A 22,232-nucleotide genomic window follows, 5' to 3' on the forward strand; every position below is an offset into this window, starting at 1 on the left:
TGCCAGCAGGGATGACCTGCTGTGGGCTTTCCTGACCTTCCAGGATGGACAGAAAGGAAAGGTGTGTTCCAGATTTAAACTATGTGTTACTTTTCTTTTTGAAAGGTGGCTGCACATTCTCTCTCATCTCCTTCTGAACTGGAAGAGAGGGACTTGCTGTCATATTCAGCTTCTCTGGAGGATGTCAAAACAGCAGTTCTTGGGCTCCTGATAATTCTTCAGGTAAATGCTCCAGAGCATTAAACATATTGTTTATAATAGTCTTCTGCTGGACATGGCTTTTTAGATAACTGTTCCTCCACCGTTAAATATTATGACTTTTTTTTAAACTATATAATATGTTAACTGTTGTTTTGGTCATTCCTTTTGCTTTTGGATGCTGTAGGACTGTTTGCTAAATGTTTTACTTTCTTAATTTCCATTATATAAGGATTATGAGCACATTTTCATGTGGAGAGCAGATGTGTTTGTAAATTAGCAGAAAAGAGGAGTTCATAACCTTGAATGGATTCATTGTGTTTGGTTGGGGTGTTCTGAGCTGTGGTTGAGCAGTTGTGAAGAGCAGGTTGTTCCTGCCAGTGCCCCTCTGGAGCAGGCAGGGTTGCTCTGGAGCCTGCAGAGGTTCTTTCCAGAGCCATCTGTTCATCTCGCATTCAGGATCAAGTTTTTGCTGCATGCCTCTTGGGATTCTCGGTGCAGACACACATTTCTGACTGGGTAACAAGTGTCCTTCTGCTGTGTGTCTGTGTCCCTGTCAGACCAAGCTGTACAGTTTGCCCTCCAGCCACGCCATGCGGGTGTACGAGATGCTGATCCAGCACGTCCAGCGCCACTACATCTACTCCTACAGCCTGCCTGTGGCCAGCAGCATCAGGCTGCAGGTAGGAACAGTCCCCCGTGCTCTCAGGGCCAGAGCAGTGTGCTGTCTGGGGAATTCCTGGCTGGCAGGTGGGGTAGGTGTGTTCTAGACCTTGCCAGATGTAGAATGAAATGTTTCTTGGCTCAAAGAAGTGTGTAAATGTACTGTAGCCGTGGCATCTCTTAAAAATCCCTGTGTACTTGTAAAAAGGTCATGTGGGGAGGTGGGAGAGTATTCCCCTTGCTTGGGGTTTGATTGACTCCAATGTCCTCCCTATTCCAGGTATTTGATTTCCTGCTGATGCTCCGAGCTGACTCCCTCCACCGCCTTGGCCTTTCCAACAAGGATGGAGCAGTGAGGTTCAGCCCCTACTGCCTGTGTGATTTTGTGTAGGTTCCTCATTGTGTTAAGCAAAAGAATCCCAACATGGTTTAGGTTGGAAGGGACCTTTAAAGCTCATCTCTTTCCTACCCCCTGCTGTGGGCTGGGACACCTTCCACTAGACCAAGCCCCATCCAGCCTGGCCTTGAACACATCTTAATTGACTTGTTTATTTAAAAAGAAGCCCTGTTTTTCAAACTATTTGGGGTTTTTTGCATGAGCTTAATGTTTGCTACTGATGGGCTTAATGGCCCATCAGTAGCAATCTGTAGGTTTTCTTTATCTTCTAAAGTTACAATTTAGGATTGTCTGAGCCAATAACTCTGATAAATTGTTCTTACAAATCACTTGCCTGCAGGGCTCTCAATCTCAGACATGAAATCTATGGTCCTGCTCACAAAACTTCACAAAACTTCACAAAACTATTTGCAATTTCCTGCCTTAAGCCAGTTTTCACATTCAGTTTCAATCTGATGATTTGTACAAATCTGATAATTTTTAATTTTATAGCTTGTCTAAAGTTCTCTGTGTAACACACCCCAAAATATACCTTTCTAAACTTGCTACAGACCTGGATAGAAAAATCCTTCACCTGACCAGACAAACTCATTGCTGTGTTCTACTGAGCAATCCTGTTTGTTTTTTAAATTGAAAATGCAATTTATATTATTGTTTGGTCTTTAAACTGGCTACCAAATAGGGCAGCACTGTAGTTTACATGAATAGTAACCTGTTCTGAGCTTGATTTTACATTACATTACATGTATTTTTCTCCCTTTCCATGTTGTAGAGAGGCAGAGAAGAGGGCTGCTGACAAAAAGCCCCCTGGCACACTCTCTCCACCTTCAGGCAGCCCCAGTGTGCCTTCCCAAAATGCCACCATCCGGATTGGGCATCTTCCCTACTCCATGGTCTTCGGTGTCCTCCTGCAGTGCTTGAAGCAGGTACGTCCACCCTTGTCATCTTTGTGTCCCCTTAAACCAGCTGGCTGGGGAATTCTATCCCAAAATATCTAATTAAAGCCTGAAAAGCGATTTCTTCTCCTCCTTGGCCAGAATCTGAGTGTAACTGTGAAGCTTCACAACCACCAGTGGGAGCAGCAGTTCAGCTCTTCAGAAAATAAGCACACCTTTCATTTCACTGCTTCAGAGCAGACAGGGGCAAAAAAATGTGCTTGTTAAACAAGATTAAACAAGTCATCCTGTTTCTGAAAGGGCATTTGAAAGTTCCATCCTACTGGAGGTTTTTGAGGTGTTTTTAGAATTGATGGATGTTTCGGTCACTAATGAGCTGTGAATATAAATTGCTCCTGAGGGTGGAATTGGACACGGTTCTGTGTGAGGGGTTGGCTGGCTCTGGAAGCTAATTTGTGCTGGTGCTTAAGAGAATTGAATTCTGGCTCTGTCTTGTCGAGCTCTGCCAGATCTGGATACAATTTCTCTTCCAGTTTGTGGTGCCAATGTTGCACCTAGAGCTGGGTGACAGACAGGGAGAAACTTGTGACAGCTACTTCTTTTTCTGGACCTGCCATGACAAGACCCACATCTGCCTAGGAAATGGCACGTTGTCTGGAATTTGATTGATCTTACTTTCAAACTGAACTCACACAAAAATTTCAACTTTAGCGTTTTCTTTCTTCGCAGGAGACAGACTGGAAGGTGTTGAAGTTGGTTCTCAACAAATTACCCGAATCTCTCCGCTATAAAGTGCTGTTTTTAACCTCTCCTTGTAACATTGACCTCCTGGCTTCTGCGCTGAGCTACATGGTAATGCCACTTATGCACAGTCACCATGGCCTTGGTTTGCTTGGGAGTTGGCTGGGGTTTGTTTTTAGGATGTTTTTCTGTCTGCAGTCTGATATTTTAAAGATGAGCAGGCTGTTTGTCAATCCTCACTCACCTTCTCTTTTGTGAGGGTCGTTTTAGGTACAGAGTAGGTAATAATGAGTGTTCTTTATATATATATGCATGTGTGTGAAAAGGGAGCTATGGCAGTGCCTGTCTGCTGCCTTTTAGAGAGTGTTTTTAGTGTGCAGTGTCCTGAGTGGCTGTGATGTGTCAGCTCACAGACAAGAAGACCACGGACCGGCTCCACGGAACCCCAGAAGGCTTTTCCCGCACTGATTTGCACCTGGCTGTGGTCCCAGTGCTGACAGCATTAATATCTTACCATAACTACCTGGACAAAGCTAAGCAGGTATGGGGGAGGTAGGAGGGTGTAAGAGGTTGGGGCCTGAGCCTATAGAGAGAGCACTTTCTGCATGAGCTTATTGGGAGACAGAGAGGAAGGTAGCACTGCCCTTTGCTGTTAGGAAAAGCTGCATCTGCTGAATTTGGGGTGGGATCAGGGGGAAAAAGTACTTTGCTAACTCCATGCAGGACTAGCTGCCTGGTCGGATGGATTCACTGCTCACCTGTTCCCCCTTGCACTTTATTCTCTGCAGTAAGACCTTTAGGACCCCAAAATTCTGCTGAATCAGAAGCTTAAATATTAATGTCTAAACTGTCTGCTTGATTAAAGTCCCACATTAAGATTTTGGCCTATAATATGTGAGCACTATGTAAGGCTCTGTGTTAGAATTCCAGTGTGTCAGACAGGCCTTGCAGGCTGTTCTGGAATGCTGACTGGAGTCAGGAGATGGTGCAGCAGGGATTTTCTGTTTTCCTGTGTTAAGGCTTTGTTTCCTGTCCCCTCCTGCAGCGTGAGATCGTGTATTGCCTGGAGCACGGGCTGATCTATCGCTGTGCCAACCAGTGTGTGGTGGCACTGTCAGTCTGCAGTGTGGAGATGCCCGACATCATCATCAAGGCACTCCCTGTCCTCATAGTCAAATTAACCCACATTTCTGCCACAGCCAACATGGCAATCCCTCTCCTAGAATTCCTGTCAAGTAAGTTGTGATGTTCTTCTCCTTTTGGTCTTCTGTGGTTGTGTTGTTTGTGCTGAATGAGGGTATTTTGATTGTCTTGGTCATATGGAATGCATTGTAAGGGTTTCAGTGATGCCCTTGCTCCATCCTCAAGACATAAATGTTTGATCAACTCTTTTTTGTTACTGGTTTTCTATTTAAAGCACTTGCACTGAAGAGAGAGACATGCTCTGCATAGTGCAGCCATAGTGCTGGAAAACACAACTGTGCTTTCTCCTCCTTGCGTGACATTATGCCATCGTGCTACTTCCATGTCAGCCAATCATTCAGAAGAAACAAAATAATTCAAATTAAACTGAGTTGTGATGTTGAATGGTTTGTGTTCAGTCCTCACCTGTGTTGATTTTCTTGTTGAACTGTTCCAGCTCTGGCCAGGCTGCCTCACCTGTACAGGAACTTTGCAGCAGAGCAGTATGCCAGCGTGTTCGCCATCTCCCTGCCCTACACAAACCCCTCCAAGTAAGGCCACAGCAAATGTGCTGCTTCCTCCTCTCTAAAATTAACAGTATGGAGATGCCTTTCTTGTAGTACTTGGCTCAAGGTTATTTATAGGATATTGCTCATTCTGGTGTCTCCAGGCTTGTCCTGAAGAAGGGACATTTCTTCCCTGTGAGGGTGGGGAGGCCCTGGCACAGGTTGCCCAGAGAAGCTGTGGCTGCCCCATCCCTGGAAGTGTCCCAGGCCAGGTTGGACGGGGCTTGGAGCAACCTGGGCTAGTGGAAGATGTCCCTACCCATGGCAGGGGGGTGGAATGAGATGATTTTTAAGGTCCCTTCCAACCCAAACCATTCCAGGGTTCCGTGATACGATTCTATGACGTGGTCACCTTGGACAAAATACCTGTTTTTCTTGAACAGAACTTTTGAGGTTTTTTTTTTTCTTTATATTTAGAGTAGGGGAAGGATGAGGTCTGTTTCTCAGATTGAAACATGCAGCATTAAGCTCTGGAGGTGTTTCTGCTGTTCCAGGTTTAACCAGTACATCGTTTGCCTGGCCCACCATGTGATCGCCATGTGGTTCATCCGCTGCCGCCTCCCCTTCCGGAAGGACTTCGTCCCCTACATCACCAAGGTAACGGGCACAGCTCAGTCCAGCAGCACAGAGTAAAAGGGATGGCTTACAAAGTGATTGAGGACTTTAAAGGTTCTGTTTGAAGCAAGAAAAAAATCTACTTTTTTTCTCGACATCTCTTTTAAAACTGCCCGTGAGCTCTCGTGTGCCGGCTGGAGGTTGCAGACTTGGAGCTGCCTGTTGTGGCCACTGACACTGTTCCCTCTTGTCCCCATGGGCAGGGTTTGCGCTCCAACGTGCTCCTCTCCTTCGATGACACCCCTGAGAAGGACAGCTTCAGGGCTCGCAGCACGAGCCTCAACGAGAGGCCAAAGAGGTAAATTCCCTTGGAGCCCAGCAGGGCCTGTGTTCCCTGCTCTCTGCTCACACCCCTCCCTGTGTTTCTGTGGAGGCTGGGTCTGGTTATCCAAAATGTGTCAGTGCAGTAAGCAAGGAAAGTAAACCTCTTTAGGTCAGGGGATTGGGCCAAGACAAACAGGTTGGTGGGAAGTTGGGATCAAACCAGGCCTGGAAGCCTTTGCAGTGAGGTGTGGGGCTTTGTGGTGCTAATTTTTGAAAATCAGCAGTTCTTTCAGGTTGATGTGTGTCAATACAGTGTTACCAGAAATAACAGGGTAGGGTGGTACCAGAAGGAACAGAATCCCATGTTCATATGGATTGTGTGAACTCCTTTCATAACTGATCTGTAACGACTGATTTTTAAATGATTGCCAGAGAATTGGTTGTGATCAGCAACCTGGATAAATTAGAGAGCCAGTGCTGTGTTTTTCCATGATGTTCCCTGTTGGATCAGTGCACTGGCTGGCACAGAGCTGCCTTCTGTCTGTCTGGATGTCCTGATTCCTTTTTATTTTTTAATTTTGAAGCCCTCATGTCAGTTTTGGCAAAGCCTCTAATTAGAAGTCAGAGTGTATCTCTCCAGCAATCTTTCAGAGCAGCCTTTTGCATATTCCTTGGAAGGCATTCAGGGTTTCTCCAACATCCTTTTACCTGCAGGGATTACCTAAATTGGTTCACTTAACTTGCTTCAGTGTTCTGAGCAGTGAGCACACGGTGGCATCTGAACCCTGGAAAGTGCCTCTACTTTACCTGCAAGGCTCAAGGAGAGTCTTGCACTGAAGAAACACCATCCCTGCCCTAATGCTGCAGCTGTAAACCCTGTGTTGTGTTTTGTCTCTCCCACCTCCTCCTCTTTCATCCAGAAACTTGGAAGAGAAGCCTTTTGACACTCATCTCTCCAATTAGAATTTCAACTAATCTTTTTTTTCCTTTTTTTCCCCCCAAAAAAACCCTGTTAAATTCTACCAGGTTGGAATACTACTGTATCTAAAGGCTTTTGCTGGATGACTTTGCACAGGAGTCTCTGCTGAGGAGTGTGGGCTGTACTCAGGCAGTGACCTGAAGCACTGGAATGGCAGGATGCCACTGCCTCTGGGTCTGGCTGAGCTTGGATTCTGACCAGGGGAGAGAGGAAATGGCTTGGAGCAGATATATTTCCTTGCTTGAAAAGCTTCTGTGCTTGGTTTTGTCTCCTTAAGCCCAAAGAATGAGCATTCCCAGGCCTTAGTTGAGGTACTGGGTGTTCCAAGAGATCACAATCCCAGTGGTTCCCAGGGCTTCTGGATGTCCTGGTGCTGGTGGAGGTGATGGTTTCCCAGTGTGAGCCTGTGCTCTCTGCAGCACATCCCCAGTGGTGGCCAAAAGTGATCTGAGACAGGTTGTTGGGAGAAGGACAGATAAATTCTACTCCCTGCAGGTGGCAAACTGAGATGTACTAACTCACTGAAAGGAGGATGGCAAATAAACTGTGGTTAGAAGAGCCAGAGGGGTTAAGTCAGTGTCTGTATTTTACACACGGGAGTGGGAACTGCTGGACCAACTGTTCTGTCCAAATTAGTGTCAAGCCTGGTGAGCATCTCGGTGACTAATTAAAGTGCCTCTTAGATCTTAATTGCTGTCATCTCCCACATGTGGTTGGCACTTGACAGTGTGAACACTAATTTCCTCTCTGTTCCAGTTGAAAGTCAAGTGGGTTACCCGGAGCCCCTGGAATTAAGCAGCTGGTTTGGCAAAGAAGCATCACAGAGTCCACAGCAGCCAAGGGGGTGTTTGCTGGCTGTGCAGTGTGGGAAGGGTCTCGTGTGGGTGGGCTGAGTGTCCCCAGTGCCTCGAGCTGAGCTGGGGAGCACCTCTGAGAGGCCCTGGGTGTGTCGTGACTGGGGTGAAAGCTGAGATTTGAGCCAGGCCTGGCAGAGACAGAGATGGGTGATGTGTTCCTGTGTCTCTTAGAAAAACCTGCTCCTGCCCGTTGTAGGTAAAGCACTTCAGGATCTGTGGAAGTCCTCAGGTGTTTAGTTGTGCTGAGGTGATGAGCTGGGGCAACACAAGACGTGGTTGAACTGCACAAAACCTCTCATCCTTGAGAAGTTTGTGCCCCGTGAGCCCTCAGGTGCCTTTGGTGAACAGCTCAGTATTCCAACTCTCATTTCAACCAGTTTTTTTCTTTTAACTTGTACTAATTTCATTTGTTTTGTAGCACATTTAAAAATCTTGTTTTCAAAATGTGGTTTGTCTTTTTAATGCTTTCGGCTCTGCTTGTTTGTACGTTTTAATTTTTTTTCTGTTTCCCTTTTTTTTTTTTCCCTTTTTTTTTTTTTTTTTTGGCATTTGTTTTTATTTTCCATCACCCTGCCGGGATCCCCCAATATTGACCCCGTGACTGTGACCTTTCAACCTACATCCCTACAATGATTTCCTCCCTTCCTGTGACCTCTTTTGGGGGCTTGGTGCTTCTCCACATAGTAGTTTAAGACTAGCCAAAAATGCAAAGCAAGGCTTGAATAACTCTCCTCCAGTGAAAGAGCTGAAAGAACCCTCTGCAGTTGATGCCTTCCGGTCCCGCAGCATCAGTGTGTCTGAACATGTGGTCCGCAGGTAGAGGCACTTTGAATGGGGACAATCCAAGAGCAACTCAGCCCTTGGAGGTTTTCCTGCAGGGGTGGGTGGTAGCAGGGGGGATTTGCATGTGGGATGCTTGCATGACTCTGGTACCCAACCAAAATCTGGCCTTGGCCCCAGCGGAAGGTTTCGGGTGTCCTGTGGCTTCCCAAGGTGGGATGTTGGGCTGTCCCATCACACCCTGTGTGTGGGTGTGTGGTTACTTTGCCGCGTTCTCTGGTGCTATAGCGATGAAAAATTGTGGTTTCAAAGTAAAGATGGTGAAGGGGGGGGAAAAAAACCAAAAAACACCCCAAAAAAACCACCAAAAAAAGAGGAAAAAGGTTGCATTCTGTGCAAATGAGAGATCTGGTTACAACTGACTAAAACCTGAGCCTTCTAAACAGTGACTTGCCCCACTTTGGAGACACTTCAGAAGCTCTGCAAAGTTATATAGAGACCTTCCTCCCAGCCTAGAAGGAACAGTCCTGGCCTCAGTTTAGGATTTGTTGGTTGAGGTAAAGGAGCTGATGGAAATATTCAGGTCTCCAGTAAGATACTATGAATACCAGAGCAGTGAAGGGTGTGCTCAGCCCATGGGAAGCTGTTGCTTTCACAACTAAAGAAAACAAGATTTGATTTCAGGCACTGATCTGATTGATTGACAAGATTTGATTGCAGACATTGATCTGCTCCCATGAAAGATGAAACAGTTGATGCCAGTTTTTAAAACGTATTTCTGGATCACTTCCCTCGAGAGTTAAACTACTGTTGGTTTTAATTCTGAACCTGAAGATTTGTGCCTTAATCTGTAGGATTGCTCTCAGTGGAACTTGATTTTCTGGTTTGTTTTTTTTTTTATTTTTGCCTATATATGATATGTGGGGAGAAGAGACCGAAGTGACTGAGTTGCAGATATAAATATAATTCTGACACTTCATTTAATGGTAGAAATTCCTCCTTGTGAGGGTGCTCAGGCCCTGGCACAGGTTGCCCAGAGAAGCTGTGGCTGCCTCTGGATCCCTGGAAGTGTCCAAGGCCAGGTTGGATGGGGCTTGGAGCAACCTGGGCTAGTGGGAGGTGTCCCTGCCCATGGCAGGGGTGGGACAGGATGGGCTTTAAGTTCCCTTCCAACCCAAACCATTCCAGGATTCTGTGATTCTCTGACATCCCCATTAATCACTGGGTGATTTTTTTCTCTTGTATTTATGTATAAGTAGTAGCAACTAAAAATTCAGATAATTACCATTAATGATACCAAAGAAGTTGTCATGTCATAAAAAAATTTGGCTGTACTTCAGCTTAGTTTGTATTATAATGGCATAAGGAGTTTCTTTGTAAAATACTGCAGTCCAGGCTGCCACAGAAACTGGTTTAAGCTGCCTTGTTAACTTGGCTGATTTGAAGGCCAATTTCCTGTTCAGAGTGCAATTTTTTTTCTATTTCAAGTTAAATTAGGTTTTACATAGCTGTTGAATTTGGAGGGGAAAAAGCAATATATGGAAGAGATGCAACAGAGAAAAAAGCAAACCACAGGATTAAATCTGGAGTGCCCCAATTTCTGGCTCATGGGCAACGTTCTGCCTGGGAAGCTGGTGCTGGTTCAGGGGATGCTTGCCCTCAGCATAGATTAGTGAACTCAGAGCATGATGCTGCCACTCACTCCTCGCTTGGGGCACTTGCCCATGGGCCACCAATCTCAGAGAGCACTGGCCAGCTGACTGACATTGAAGTGTGCTCAGTCTCTCCAGATAAAATACGCTTTCTGCAAGGGCAGGCAGCGAAGCACAACGTGAGGCTGATCCAAAAATACGTTGCTATGCCCTGGGTTTGGTGCCTGGCCACCTCTCTGATCTGGCACGTGCATGTGTGGCAGGGTCTGTGTCCCGCTGTCTGTCGGGTGACAGGGACCAGCATCCTGCAGTGTGATCTGTCAGTCGGAAACATTCTCTTCCAGTCGGATCCAAACGTCCATCACCAGCTCGAGCCTGGGCTCTGCAGATGAAAATTCTATGGCTCAGGCTGATGACAACTTGAAAAACCTCCACCTGGAGCTCACAGAGACCTGCCTGGATATGATGGCTCGATATGTCTTCTCCAACTTCACTGCGGTGCCAAAGAGGTGACAGGGCCAGTCACTGACCACGGGAGAGAGGGGTTGGGTTGGGGATCAGATTTCACCTCATTAGTGGAAAATTCCTGTGACATGTTGGGATTCTGGCAGGCCCAGGCTCTGAAGCCTTTCCTGACTGATAAAATCTGGCTTGGATAAAGAGGAGGTTACAATGAAAGAAGACAGAGAAGAGAAGGCTCCAAGGAGACCTTAAAGCCCCTTCCAGTGCCTAAAGGGGCTCCAGGAGAGCTGGAGAGGGACTTTGGACAAGGGATGGAGTGACAGGATGGGGGGAATGGCTTCCCACTGCCAGAGTGCAGGGTTAGAATTCTTCCCTGTGAGGGTGGGGAGGCCCTGGCACAGGTTGCCCAGAGAAGCTGTGGCTGCCCCATCCTGGAAGTGTCTAAGGCCAAGTTGGACGAGGCTTGGAGCAATGTGGGCCAGTGGAAGGTGTCCCTGCCCATGGCAGGGGGTGGAACTGGATGGGCTTTAAGGTCCCTTCCAACCAAAACTATTCCATGATTCTGTGAAGTCCATTGGAGACAATCAGCCTTTGTCTCAGCCTGGAACTGTCTGAAGGAGATGCCTTGAAGGCTCTGGGAGCAGTGCTTTGTTTCATGTCCTTGTTGGATGGTCACAGTCTCTGCTACAGAAGGTCATGCGTTATCCTGATGGATAATGTGTATGTTGACAGCCAAGGGGAATGCTACAAATGCTGTATAAAGAAGGAAAGCAGGCAGGTTCTCCTGCATGGTTAATGAAATCTGCTCTGTTCCCTGCCTCCTGAGGAAGGTCTTCATCACAAGTGTGTTCCCAGGTCTCCCGTGGGCGAGTTTCTCTTGGCTGGAGGGAGGACGAAGACGTGGCTGGTTGGTAACAAGCTGGTGACCATCACTACAAGTGTTGGAACAGGGACAAGGTCCCTGCTTGGCCTGGACTCTGGAGAGTTCCAAAGCCCCACAGAATCAAGGTAATTTTTGCTCCTATTTCTAGAAGTTTCCACCTAACTTTAACCTAACCCACTGTTACAGTGTATCTTTTTAGTTTTTCCTCCTGTTAGACGAGGGATGTCTTATTTTTCCAGCATGACTGATTCGTCTCAACATCTCCAGTATCTTCTTTTCCCACAGCTCAGACCCTGTTTTGCAAGTGAGACAGACTAAAGAAGCTCCAGCCAAACTGGAATCTCAGGCTGGGCAGCAGGTTTGCAGAAGCTCTCGCAACAGAGTCCGATCCATGTCGGGTGAGTTCCTGTCCTGGAGTCTCTCTGCCATCCCTGCATTCATGTCACAGATCTGAATGTCCAAGTGCCTCCTGTGGCTGAGCTGTTTTGAGGCTCTGGACCTGTCTGGTGTTTAATAATGGGCGGGTGGGGCTTCCCCTGCTTCCCTCTCCTTGCAGGAGAGCCTTGGTGATCACAGAAGTTGGTTTAGAGGAAACACGGGGAAGGTAAAATTCCCTTGGGTTCTTGTCGTGGTTTAACACCATTTGACAGCTAAGCCCCACCCAGATGCTCCCTCAGTCCCCTGTGGTGGGATGGGGAGAGAATTGGAAGGAGAAAAGTAAGAAAACTTGTGGGTTGAGAGAAGAACGGTTTAATAATGGAAATAAGATAATAGTAACAGTAATAATTGTAATGAAAAGGAAAATAAAAACTGGGTCAGTTCCCAATATTGTGCATGCAGCTGCTGGAGGATCTTAAAAGCCTTATTCCTGAACTGTTTTGGGGGCTAACTCTCCCTTGGTTTGTGTCTGTCCTACCAGGTGGTCATGCCTTACGTGTTGGTGCCTTAGACAGCTCAGGCTCCCATTTTGCCAGTGGCTCCACCCCCCAAGGGGCACAGGGCCCTCCTGCTCCTGCAGCTCGCTCAGAGAAGGCTAATCCTGCTCCACAGACACCCCTGCAGAAGGAAAAAGCAAACTTGGCTGCCTATGTCCCACTGCTGACCCAGGGCTGGGCAGAAATCCTGGTGCGCAGACCCACAGGTACAACCCTGAGTGTGAAGTGAGATCCTGGACCTGGGGAGAAACCAGAGCATGGGGGAAGAACAACCCATATTTAGTTGTGTATGGATTGCTCTTCATTGCTTGCTGCCTTTTGAAACTGTAGAACCATGGAATGATTTGGGTGCGAAGGGACCTTAAAGGCCATCCAGTTCCACCCCCTGCCATTTGCAGGGACACCTTCCACTAGCCCAGGTTGCTCCAAGCCCTGTCCAGCCTGGCCTTGGACACTTTCAGGGATGGGGCATCTACAGCTCTGAGCAGCTGCACAGTGATGTTTGCTCTTGGGGAAGGAACAACGACATGTTCAAGGTCAAAATTCTTGAACACTGATATGTTCCACAACATAACAGGAATTGTCTCTTTCAGCTGAAATCTGGTTCACGAGAAAACAACTGACTTGATATCATTAATTAAAATACCTGAGTGTTTTGGATGACTTTGGGGAATCTGCTTTAGTAATGAGTTACCAGGGATGGGTTTTGAAGAGCTTGGGTTGAGGTGCAGAGCACCGGGAGGAGGAAATGAATCAAGTGATTCTGCAGAAGAACCGAGAGCTTGGTCCAGTTTGATTTTGATTTGCAAACTGCAAAACAACTTGTGCTTTTTCAGCCTGAGCTGGGAATACTCAATACCCTTCCCCGATTTTCCCTCCCAGGTAACACCAGCTGGCTGATGAGTCTGGAGAACCCTCTCAGCCCGTTCTCCTCAGACATCAACAACATGCCCCTGCAGGAGCTCTCCAATGCCCTCATGGCTGCAGAGCGCTTCAAGGAGCACCGGGAAACGGCTCTTTACAAATCCCTGTCGGTGCCCTCCTCCAGCCTGGCCACGGGAACAGCCAAACCCTCGCTCCTGCAGCGCTCCAACACAGGTGAGAGCTCCGGGCAGGGAGCCTGGCCCGGGGGGGAACTGTGAGGCTGCAGGGTTTCTAGGGCAGCACAGCTGGGAGCATGAGGGGAATCAGTTCTTGTCCCTGGGAGTTTTCAGTGAAAAACTCCCTTCCTCCTTGCCTCTGCTGCTCCGTGGGAAAAGCACCTCTCTGTTAAGGAGGAGGAAGAGGAGTCCCGGAGCTTCCCGAGAGGAGTCCTGTGTTCCGTGTGTTTCCAAATGAAAATGAGCAAAGTCATGGATCTGTTCCCTCTTCCACCTGCTTGGGGCTGATCTGGGCATCCCACTTGTGGATGGATCTTTCCATGCAGTGTTTCCATTTCCATTTGTCTTCAGTATGGGAGTCTGTGTCAGGCACTCAGAGCTGTAGGTTCCTGGGGGAAGGGCCTGTTCCCAACCTGGCCAGCCAGGATCAGGTAGATGCCACTGGCCTTGACAGCAGGAGATAACCAGAATGCAAATCCTGTTGGATTTATCCACCTCTGAAAAGGACTGTTCAGCCTTTAGTTGAACCACTTGAGTTTCATTTGCTGCCTTTCTTTTAACACAGTGGCCAAGGATTTTCACTCAATTTGTTTTGATGCTAGTTCAGCTTCTAAAAAGCTGTTAATGTTGGGAGATTAGTGTTGACCCACAGCTTTTAAAGCTTTCTGTAATCCCTGCTCATTATTTTATCAATGATGCCCACACTGAGGCTCTGAGCACTGCTGGCAGTGGTACCAGCAGAGAAGGCTTTGCTGGGGAGCAGGGAGATGGATTGCCTGGAAATCTGGTAAAAATGCCAGTTTTGAGGTTTGTTTTAAACAGGACAGGGTATGATTTTAGGATTTCAGAAAGTGCAAACAGAATTGGAGTAAAAATCAAATTATCCTTTCTTAAAACCAAAAAAATTTAAATTCTTGTCTGTGAACACTTATCTGTGAACCTTCAAATTTGAGGTGTATAGGAGCTAAGTGATGAGCTGAAAGCACCATCCGAATGCCACTCCTGTGCCAATCTGAGTCATTTTGGCCACATCCTTGTTAACATCTCCAGTAGACTTGCAGGAGCTGGCTGGGAATGACTGGAAGAAGTTTTGCTGTCAGACTGTCACGTGCCTGTTGTTCTGCCTCTTCAGAGGTTAAACCTTTGTGAGTCTTTACCTGTGTTTCTGCTCTTCTGTGGGTTTAAAAATGATCTTGTGCCAAGAGTGTGTAGGTCAGGAGGGGCTCAGCCTGGTTTCCTGTGAGTGCTGGGATAGCAGGAAGGAATTTTCTGTGTCTAAACCTCACCAAATGTGTTCTGCAAAGGGAGCAGTTGGAGCCTGCACTGTTGGATGTGTTTATGCCTCCCTTATTTGTGTTGAGACCTTGTACCCCTAAAATACCCCTTTGGCATCTAGTGAGCTTATCCCAGCTTGTTCTTTCCTTTGTTTCATTTATTTATTTATTTGTTTTAAAATAGGCTCTTGGTTACATTTTGAACTCTGTGCTTTTTAATTTTTTTATATTTTTTATTTTCATATAGTCTCTCCTTCCTTTTGATGTAGCTGCTCACTTGATTTCCCTTTGCAGTGGCCTCTTTCTCTTCCATGTACCAGTCCAGTTGTCAAGGGAAGTTGCACAGGAGCATATCCTGGGCAGGTATATTTATATATCTTTAAGGAAAAAAAAAAAAACCAAACCAACAAACAGTATTGCCATAGAAGAACACCTCTGATTCATAGAAAATGTATCCCTCATCCCTCATTTTCCCTTTCCATGTCTCCTGTCTGTCCCCAGTCTCATCACTCTCAACAAATGGGATCTTGACTAGCATGAAGAAGTCCAAGCCAGATCCAACATTTGCAAGTGCAGACAATTTCCTAAAGAAACTTTGGTTTTAGCTGGGGTGGCTTGTGAGTCCTGAGGCAGAGTGTTAAACGACCTGTCTGGGTGCCTTGATTAATTGAATTCTTCATTTTCAGCTTCAGTTTACAATTGGCATTGTGTTCTGCTCAGTGTAAAAGCTCCCACTTGTGAGAAGAGCAGCATGTGCTGCAGGACAAGGTCCCCTGAAATGGAGTCCTTGGCTGCTCAGCCCACAGGAATCTGCCAGAATTGGACACAGAAAACAAAGATATGAAAGAAAAATATATGTATTTTTGAAGTATATGTAAAGTTTGACACTAGCATGGATGGTGGTTAAGAGTATTATAAATAAAAAATATATCAGCAGAAAACCTGCTAAATTCTACCTTTTAGAGGCTCTATAACAGTGTAAAATCTCTCTCCACTTCAGTAAAATTGATTTTGTAATTAAATGAAGTGGAGATCAAATTACACACCTTATGAGCACAACACCTGCATTGCTTTGATAACCTACAGTGCTTTGTGATTTTAATTAGGGGGTTCAAATGTCTTTCTGCCTCTTTCCTTCACTGGAAAACTCCCTGTAGAGCACTGGGGTGTTCTGAGCTGCTGGTGGGTGTTGTCAGAGGCCTCTCAAAGCAACACAAAGCTGCTGCAGTTAAATATTTTTCTGCACTTCTCTCTGCTCCTGTTATTCTCTTCCCACCTAAAGAATAATTAGTGCTTGGATTATTTCAAAGCACCAGCAATCTTGGCAGAGGTGTAAGAGGGAAGCTTGGAAGGACTGGCTATGTGCAAGTGTGTTCTGGCTTGGACAGCTAACCAGATCAGCACGTTGTTTTGGTTCCTTTTGGTTTGTTTTGTATTTTTTAGAAGGTTTGTGTGTGCAATGCTAACTCTTAATTGCTTCTTTGAAATAACTTTGGTCCTGCGAGCTGAAATCAATCCAGGAAAAGCTGCTTTAGTGATTTTTCTTTGTATTTTTTTTTTAATTTTGCTGATTTTCTTTTTTTCTGTGTGTGTGTGCTAATTTTTGGTTTTATTATTATTATTTTGGAAAACAAATCTTGGCCTTTCAGATTGGTCTTCCAGTCCCTTGTGTGCATAATGGGAAGCCTCCTGTTCTCCAGCCTTTTCCTCAGGACAAAAAGCAAGGCCAAGAGGAGCCTTTGGTCAGACTCATCCCTGTGGTCAGTGCCTGGAGCAGATCCCACATTAAATCCTCCATGTAGGCAGGGATTCCAAGGAGTTTTCTTGTCAGTGTGGTTCCATTCCCTGTTTGTCTGAGCAGGTGCCAGTGCAGCTTTGCTGCAGTGCCCGTGTCACTCCTGCTCCTGTCCTTCCACATGTTCAGGGCTGAATTGTTTTGCTTCTCCTGAGATATACCAGGAAAACTGCCAAACTGCAAGGAAATGGCTCCTAGGAAAATTTCTTATCTCCTTCCAGGCCTCAAGGCACAGGAGTGTTGCATTTCAGTACAAGAAAAACTCCCTGTGTTGCAGACTTGCACAGAACTGATGTCTCAGTGAACTTTTAGCACTAGTCTTGTGCTTTCCTACATCTCTGTAGTTCCTGTCTGTCCTGGTAACCAATGTCCAAGGTCCCATTTCCTCATTCTGTCCCCTCCTCGTTCATCAGTAACAATTGGAAACAACTGCACTTCCTTTGCCCGAGGCAGCCCTTTGCTGTGAGGGGGATTTATTCCGGTGCCAAAGGGGAACCTGGAGCGAGTCTGACATGCCAAGAAATCAAAGAGCACTCATTCCACATGGCCTTCCATTGAGATCCCCTAGGGAAAAGGCTGGTACTTCAGAGGAGAGGATGGGGGCCTGCCCCTCTGGGCCCTCCCCACGCCTCAGCTGCCCTGCCCTGTGTCTCCGTAGAATCCGCCGTGGTGCTGGAGGAGGGGAGCGCGGGCGAGATGGAGCTCAAGGAAACCGAGTCCCCCGTGGAGTCTCCGGAGAGCGAGGACATGGAGACGTCGTGTTCGGAGCACGTCCTGAGCGAGGAAAGGTTTGGTAAAGGCCAGGAGTCCTACAGCAGGGTAAGGAGAACCAGGGGGAGCAGCGTGTCCTGGGTGAGAGCCACGGCAGAATTGCCCGTGACTTCCCTCTTGGCACCCTGGGAACAACTCACTAATGGCATCCAAGTGGAGCCATCACTGAGAGTGTGGATGGCCTGGGAGACTGCAGGGGAAAACCCTGTTTTATCAGGGTCCTTGATCCACATTACTTTGTGCTTGGCACCTCCCTGCTCACCTTCCCCTGGAAGTGTCGGGGTGCCTCGAGCGTTGCTGTTGCCAGCTTTTATTTTGGCTCTCAGGAAAAGGAAGAATTTAATTACTATAAGGGTGGGGAGGCCCTGGCACAGGTTGCCCAGAGAAGCTGTGGCTGCCCCATCCCTGGAAGTGTCCAAGGCCAGGTTGGACGGGGCTTGGAGCAACCTGGGCTAGTGGGAGGTGTCCCTGCCCATGGCAGTGGGTGGGATGCGATGGGGTTTAATCCAAACCATTCTGGGATTCTATGATTCCATGAAAACTGTTCATCTTTGTTTCTCTCTCTTTAAGTCCTCCTCCACCTCCAGCCAAGAAGACAAATCAATGAAGTCGGAAGACCTGGTGGAGGGTGGAATTCCCATCGGGAGAGAGGACGGCCGGACGCTGGAGGAACTCTCCTTCCAGCCATCCCAGCCACTCAGCAAGTCCAGCTCCTCCCCTGAGCTCCAGACGCTGCAGGAGGTCCTCAAGGATGCAAATGGCAGAGAAGTGACGAGGAGGCTGAGCACAGAAGTGAAATCCAAATCCCAGTCTGGGAACCTGGAAGGGGAAGGGCTGGGCAGCTGGCTGGGCAGGGGGGAGGACTCCAGGGGCACCGGCTCAGGCTTGGATGGCACCGGAGCCGCCACCTCTCCCCGCTCCCCCTCGGGGCACCGGCCCCGGGGATACACCATCTCTGACTCTGCCCCGTCCAGGAGGGGGAAGAGGATCGAGAGAGACGCCTTCAAGGGCAGGACAGCAGCTTCCAACGCTGAGAAAGTCCCCGGGATAAACCCCAGGTGGGTGGAGGGGCTCTCTGGGCCAGAATGGGAGCTCGGAATTGCTGCGTCATTGCTGGGCTCATCCAGAGCTGTCATGGGGTCTGCAAAGCAGTACCTGATTGGAAAGGTTAATTACCTGCTTTATTAAGGAGCCAATACAGAAATATTGAACCCACTACTGAATTAGATTTATGATTTAGGAAACAGAACTTCTAAACTGTGAAAGAAGTAGATGAATAGCTTCCTCATGTTCTTAATCTATGCTAATTTAGGTGTGTGGCTCAACTGCAGGTCACCTGGAGTTAATTTTGCTGGGAGCAGGATGAATTGCTAGTTTTGTATTTCAAGAAATATAATGTGTAAAATCCTAAGAAAAATAGAAGGGTTATAATTGTTACTTTCTGAACTTGAGATAACGGTAATTGCCCAAAATTGCATGATGAGACCATTTTCATCTTACTGAGGGCAGATAGAATGGAAATGTCTGTGCAGTCATGTGTCTGATAGCCCAGAAATACCCCTGGAGCTGTGAGGCAGGAGGGCATTCTGTGCCTTTGACAGGGAATTTGTGTGGCTGCTGCTGTTTGACACATCATTGTTTTTCTGACAGGGGTCTATTACAAACTGCAGGTAGCCCAGGCACCTGAAGTGTCTGAAAGATGAGTAATACCCTGTTAGCATTTTCATTGCTCCTGTTTTTCTGCTGTACATAATGTTCTTTGCATCCAACAGATCAAAATTGACTTAATTTTTATGGTAATGGAATTTTTTCCTCCCTCTCTCCCTTAGCTTTGTGTTTTTACAGTTGTACCACTCCCCATTCTTTGGTGATGAAAACAACAAGCCCCTCTTGTTGCCAAATGAGGTAGGCAAGGAATTCTTGTAAATTCTCGTAGTTACTTTTTAACCTCATTACTTTCTTTGACTTTAAATGATAATTGCAAAAGTCCAGCTCAGGGGTGCAGTTTAAAGGCGTTTCCTACCAGCAGTGGCACAGATGGGAGATTCTCTGTGCCCCAATCCTGGTGGCTCCTGCTTTATGGCTCTGGATTGGATTTGGGGTGCTGGGAGATGTTACTGGTGGTGTTTCAGAATCCTGGACAGAAGGCAGGGACAGTTGAGGAGTTGGGGGTTTGCTGGTAGGATGAGAACTGAGCATTAGGTGACCTGTCAGCCGTCCGTGTAATTGGGGATGGGCAAGAAGCATTTTGTGGTTCTATGGGATATTGGTCATAAATTCCTGGAGAAGTAGAGTGGCTGGAGTGGGGTTTTGGAGTGCTGAGCCCCACACAGGCTCCTGCTGACAGATTCCCCCCTCGCTTTGGGTGTGGGTGGTCAGGCAGGAGGGAGCCCAGGTGTGATGAGGCCAGAAATGTTCTTCAGAGCAAGAGACACAACCATTTTCCATGCCTGGAGCTGAAGTGAAGAGAGGATGTGATTTGTCGTGACAAATGCACCCAACCCATGCACTTGGGCAGCTCAGTGTCACCTGGAGTGTAAACCTGGGAGAGCTGCTGCCAGATGCTACAGAGCACTGCCCTGTCCCTGGGCTGATGGGCACTGTGCCCGTGCAGGGCAGCATCCAGCAGGGAAAACACTAGGGAAGGTCAGGAATCTGTGCTTGCTCTGTCCCGAAGGGGTTTTAGCGCAGGCACTGAATGTGTGGAGGTAATTTTTTAAAGATCACAGAATCCTGGAATGGCTTGGGTTGGAAGGGACCTTAAAGCCCCCCCAGACCCAGCCCTGGCCCAGGCTGCTCAGGTGTGACCAGTGCTTTGGTTGCAGACGTTTGAAAGGTCGGTGCAGCTCCTGGACCAGATCCCGTCGTACGACACACACAAGATTGCAGTGCTGTACGTTGGGGAGGGCCAGGTGAGTGTGACACACCCAGATTGCAGTGCTGTACGTTGGGGAGGGCCAGGTGAGTGTGACACACCCAGGATTGCAGTGCTGTACGTTGGGGAGGGCCAGGTGAGTGTGACACACCCAGGATTGCAGTGCTGTACGTTGGGGAGGGCCAGGTGAGTGTGAGCAGGGTCTTCAGGCCCTGCACAGGGCCAGGCACCCCTGCAGCTGAAGGGTTTGTCGTGCTCCTGCAGGCCTTACTTTCCTTAGTTTCTTGCAGTAAAAAATCAGTGCCTGCATGAAGCCCTTCTAGGAGGGCAGTGACCTAATCCCAGGAAGGTGATAACCTGGTCACTGGTGCTCTTGGTGCCCTCGGCACTCAGTGACTCTGCCACGTTCCTGTGTCCCAGAGCAACAACGAGATCGCGATCCTGTCCAACGAGCACGGCTCCTATCGCTACACCGAGTTCCTCACGGGGCTGGGGAAGCTCATTGAGCTCAAAGACTGTCAGCCAGACAGATCTACCTTGGGGGCCTGGACGTGTGTGGGGAGGATGGCCGTTACCTACTGCTGGCACGATGACATCATGCAAGGTGAGGTGACTCCAGAGTTGGAAGGAGGGTCTGTCTCTTCTCACCTTGACTGACCTGCCCTCTGCACACTGTTTCCTTTCTGGGGTGGAGGGAAGGTGACCTGGGGCTCTTGTTCTTTCTGATATCTCTGCAAGCCACGTGTTAAAGAGACCTGCCTTATTTAAGAAAAGAAAAATCACTGCACTTTTAAAGTGGCCTGCTCTCTAAGGGTCGGTAGGGTTTGGTGTGGAGGTTTGCAGAATAAGCTGGTTGTTCCTGAGCTACTCTGAAGACTGTTTACTGAAGGTGGTGTCAAAGCTCTGCTCTCTTTCTCTGAAGAGCGGTTTTGAGCAGGGGGTGTCACTGCTGTGGCCATTGCTCATTGCACTGCAGTGTCACCCTGCAGCACCCACAGTGCAGAAATCAGCGGTGATCCAACAGGCCATGGTGAACTTCCCCGATTTTTCCACACAACTCTGCTCATCACAAGTCCAGTTCCATGCTGCAGGTCCTGGTGCTCAGTTAGGGCAAGTCCTGATTTAAGCTATTTTAACTCTTTCCTCCTTAAGGCCAGTTCTGCTCCTCACAGTGCTCTGCTCCTTCCCACTGACCACTTGCATTCCGTGCTCCAGGGACTGTCGGAGCAGCCCGTGGGACTGTATTCAGCTGTCACACACAGGGACAAACTTATTGAGGGAGCACAACTTGTATTTTTATTATTTTGGTGCTGGTACTGCTTTCTCTGCCGTGTGACTGTTGCTGCTCTCCCAGCCCAACCTAAGGACTTTTGTTTCCCTCTCCAGCCATTTTCCACATTGCCACTCTGATGCCCACCAAGGATCTGGATAAATATCGCTGTGACAAGAAGAGGCACCTGGGGAATGATTTTGTTTCCATCGTTTACAATGATTCAGGAGAGGACTTTAAACTGGGAACAATAAAGGTACAAGGTTTTCCTGGTGGGTGTGTTGTAAATCTCCATCAGGTGTGGTACCTTAGCAGACAGTGTGGAGAGCATGGGTTGTTGGCCTTGGTGGGTTCACATGTGTGTTCATGGCATTCACAGGCCACGATGCTGCCAGGAAAATGTTTCTGACTGTTTTATCCCTTCCTCCTTAGGGCCAGTTCAATTTTGTGCACGTGATCATCACCCCCCTGGACTATGATTGTAACCTGGTGACGCTGCAGTGTCGGAAAGGTGGGATCCCTCAGCCTTTCCCATGTTGGGGGTCAGTAACTGCCTTCACTGCGCAGTGGGTTTGTGTTTCAAAAGTGAAAACTTCCAGGAGAAACTCTCTGGAACCAGTTTGCCCAGTTGCATGTGGGTTTGTCCTATTCCTGTATCTTCCCCAAGATAAGAGGTATCTTCCCATTGTACCACATACTCAAGGTTAAGACAAAATGCCAACAGTAGAGTAAATCCCTCCAGCAATACTTGGGAATGCTGGAGGAGAGGGGAGGTGCAGCTCCCTGTGGCTTTGGCCTCTGCTGTCCCTCCTGGCACTGCAGGACCCAGCCATGGCTCCATGTGAGTTCAACAGTGCTGGTGCTGGTGTTTTCCTCGTACCAGGGGGGCACTTGTGGGTGTTTCTGGCTCATGTTTGGTTCATGTGAGAGCCCAGCAGGCTGTTTTTAACAGTACAAGTTCTGTTGCAGTGGGAGCCGTGGAGCTCAGTGGGAACTTCTGTGATACAGTTCCTCAGGTTTCTATCACTTATTTAGTTACTGGCAACCTTTGGCTTGTTCTTAAGGGTGCGAAAATAT

At 47.8% G+C, this 22,232-nt stretch overlaps 1 protein-coding gene across 1 annotated transcript in view; it reads left to right on the forward strand.

Moving 5' to 3' along the window:
• Positions 1 to 22,232, forward strand: part of TSC2 (TSC complex subunit 2) — a 31,850-nt gene that overhangs the window by 7,659 nt on the left and 1,959 nt on the right. Inside the window, 26 exon segments of the mRNA XM_032703463.1 lie at positions 106 to 222; positions 759 to 881; positions 1,142 to 1,248; positions 2,031 to 2,184; positions 2,884 to 3,006; positions 3,302 to 3,436; positions 3,941 to 4,130; positions 4,535 to 4,628; positions 5,138 to 5,240; positions 5,462 to 5,556; positions 8,046 to 8,174; positions 10,135 to 10,299; positions 11,108 to 11,260; positions 11,421 to 11,533; positions 12,055 to 12,276; positions 12,953 to 13,168; positions 14,739 to 14,807; positions 16,898 to 17,058; positions 17,581 to 18,068; positions 18,840 to 18,915; positions 19,836 to 19,922; positions 20,306 to 20,411; positions 20,414 to 20,456; positions 20,458 to 20,489; positions 21,272 to 21,411; positions 21,588 to 21,666. Coding sequence (XP_032559354.1) covers positions 106 to 222; positions 759 to 881; positions 1,142 to 1,248; positions 2,031 to 2,184; positions 2,884 to 3,006; positions 3,302 to 3,436; positions 3,941 to 4,130; positions 4,535 to 4,628; positions 5,138 to 5,240; positions 5,462 to 5,556; positions 8,046 to 8,174; positions 10,135 to 10,299; positions 11,108 to 11,260; positions 11,421 to 11,533; positions 12,055 to 12,276; positions 12,953 to 13,168; positions 14,739 to 14,807; positions 16,898 to 17,058; positions 17,581 to 18,068; positions 18,840 to 18,915; positions 19,836 to 19,922; positions 20,306 to 20,411; positions 20,414 to 20,456; positions 20,458 to 20,489; positions 21,272 to 21,411; positions 21,588 to 21,666 — 3,520 coding nt within the window.

Source organism: Chiroxiphia lanceolata, chromosome 16 (genome assembly GCF_009829145.1).
Source record: "Chiroxiphia lanceolata isolate bChiLan1 chromosome 16, bChiLan1.pri, whole genome shotgun sequence".
In the NCBI taxonomy this organism is placed as follows: domain Eukaryota; kingdom Metazoa; phylum Chordata; class Aves; order Passeriformes; family Pipridae; genus Chiroxiphia; species Chiroxiphia lanceolata.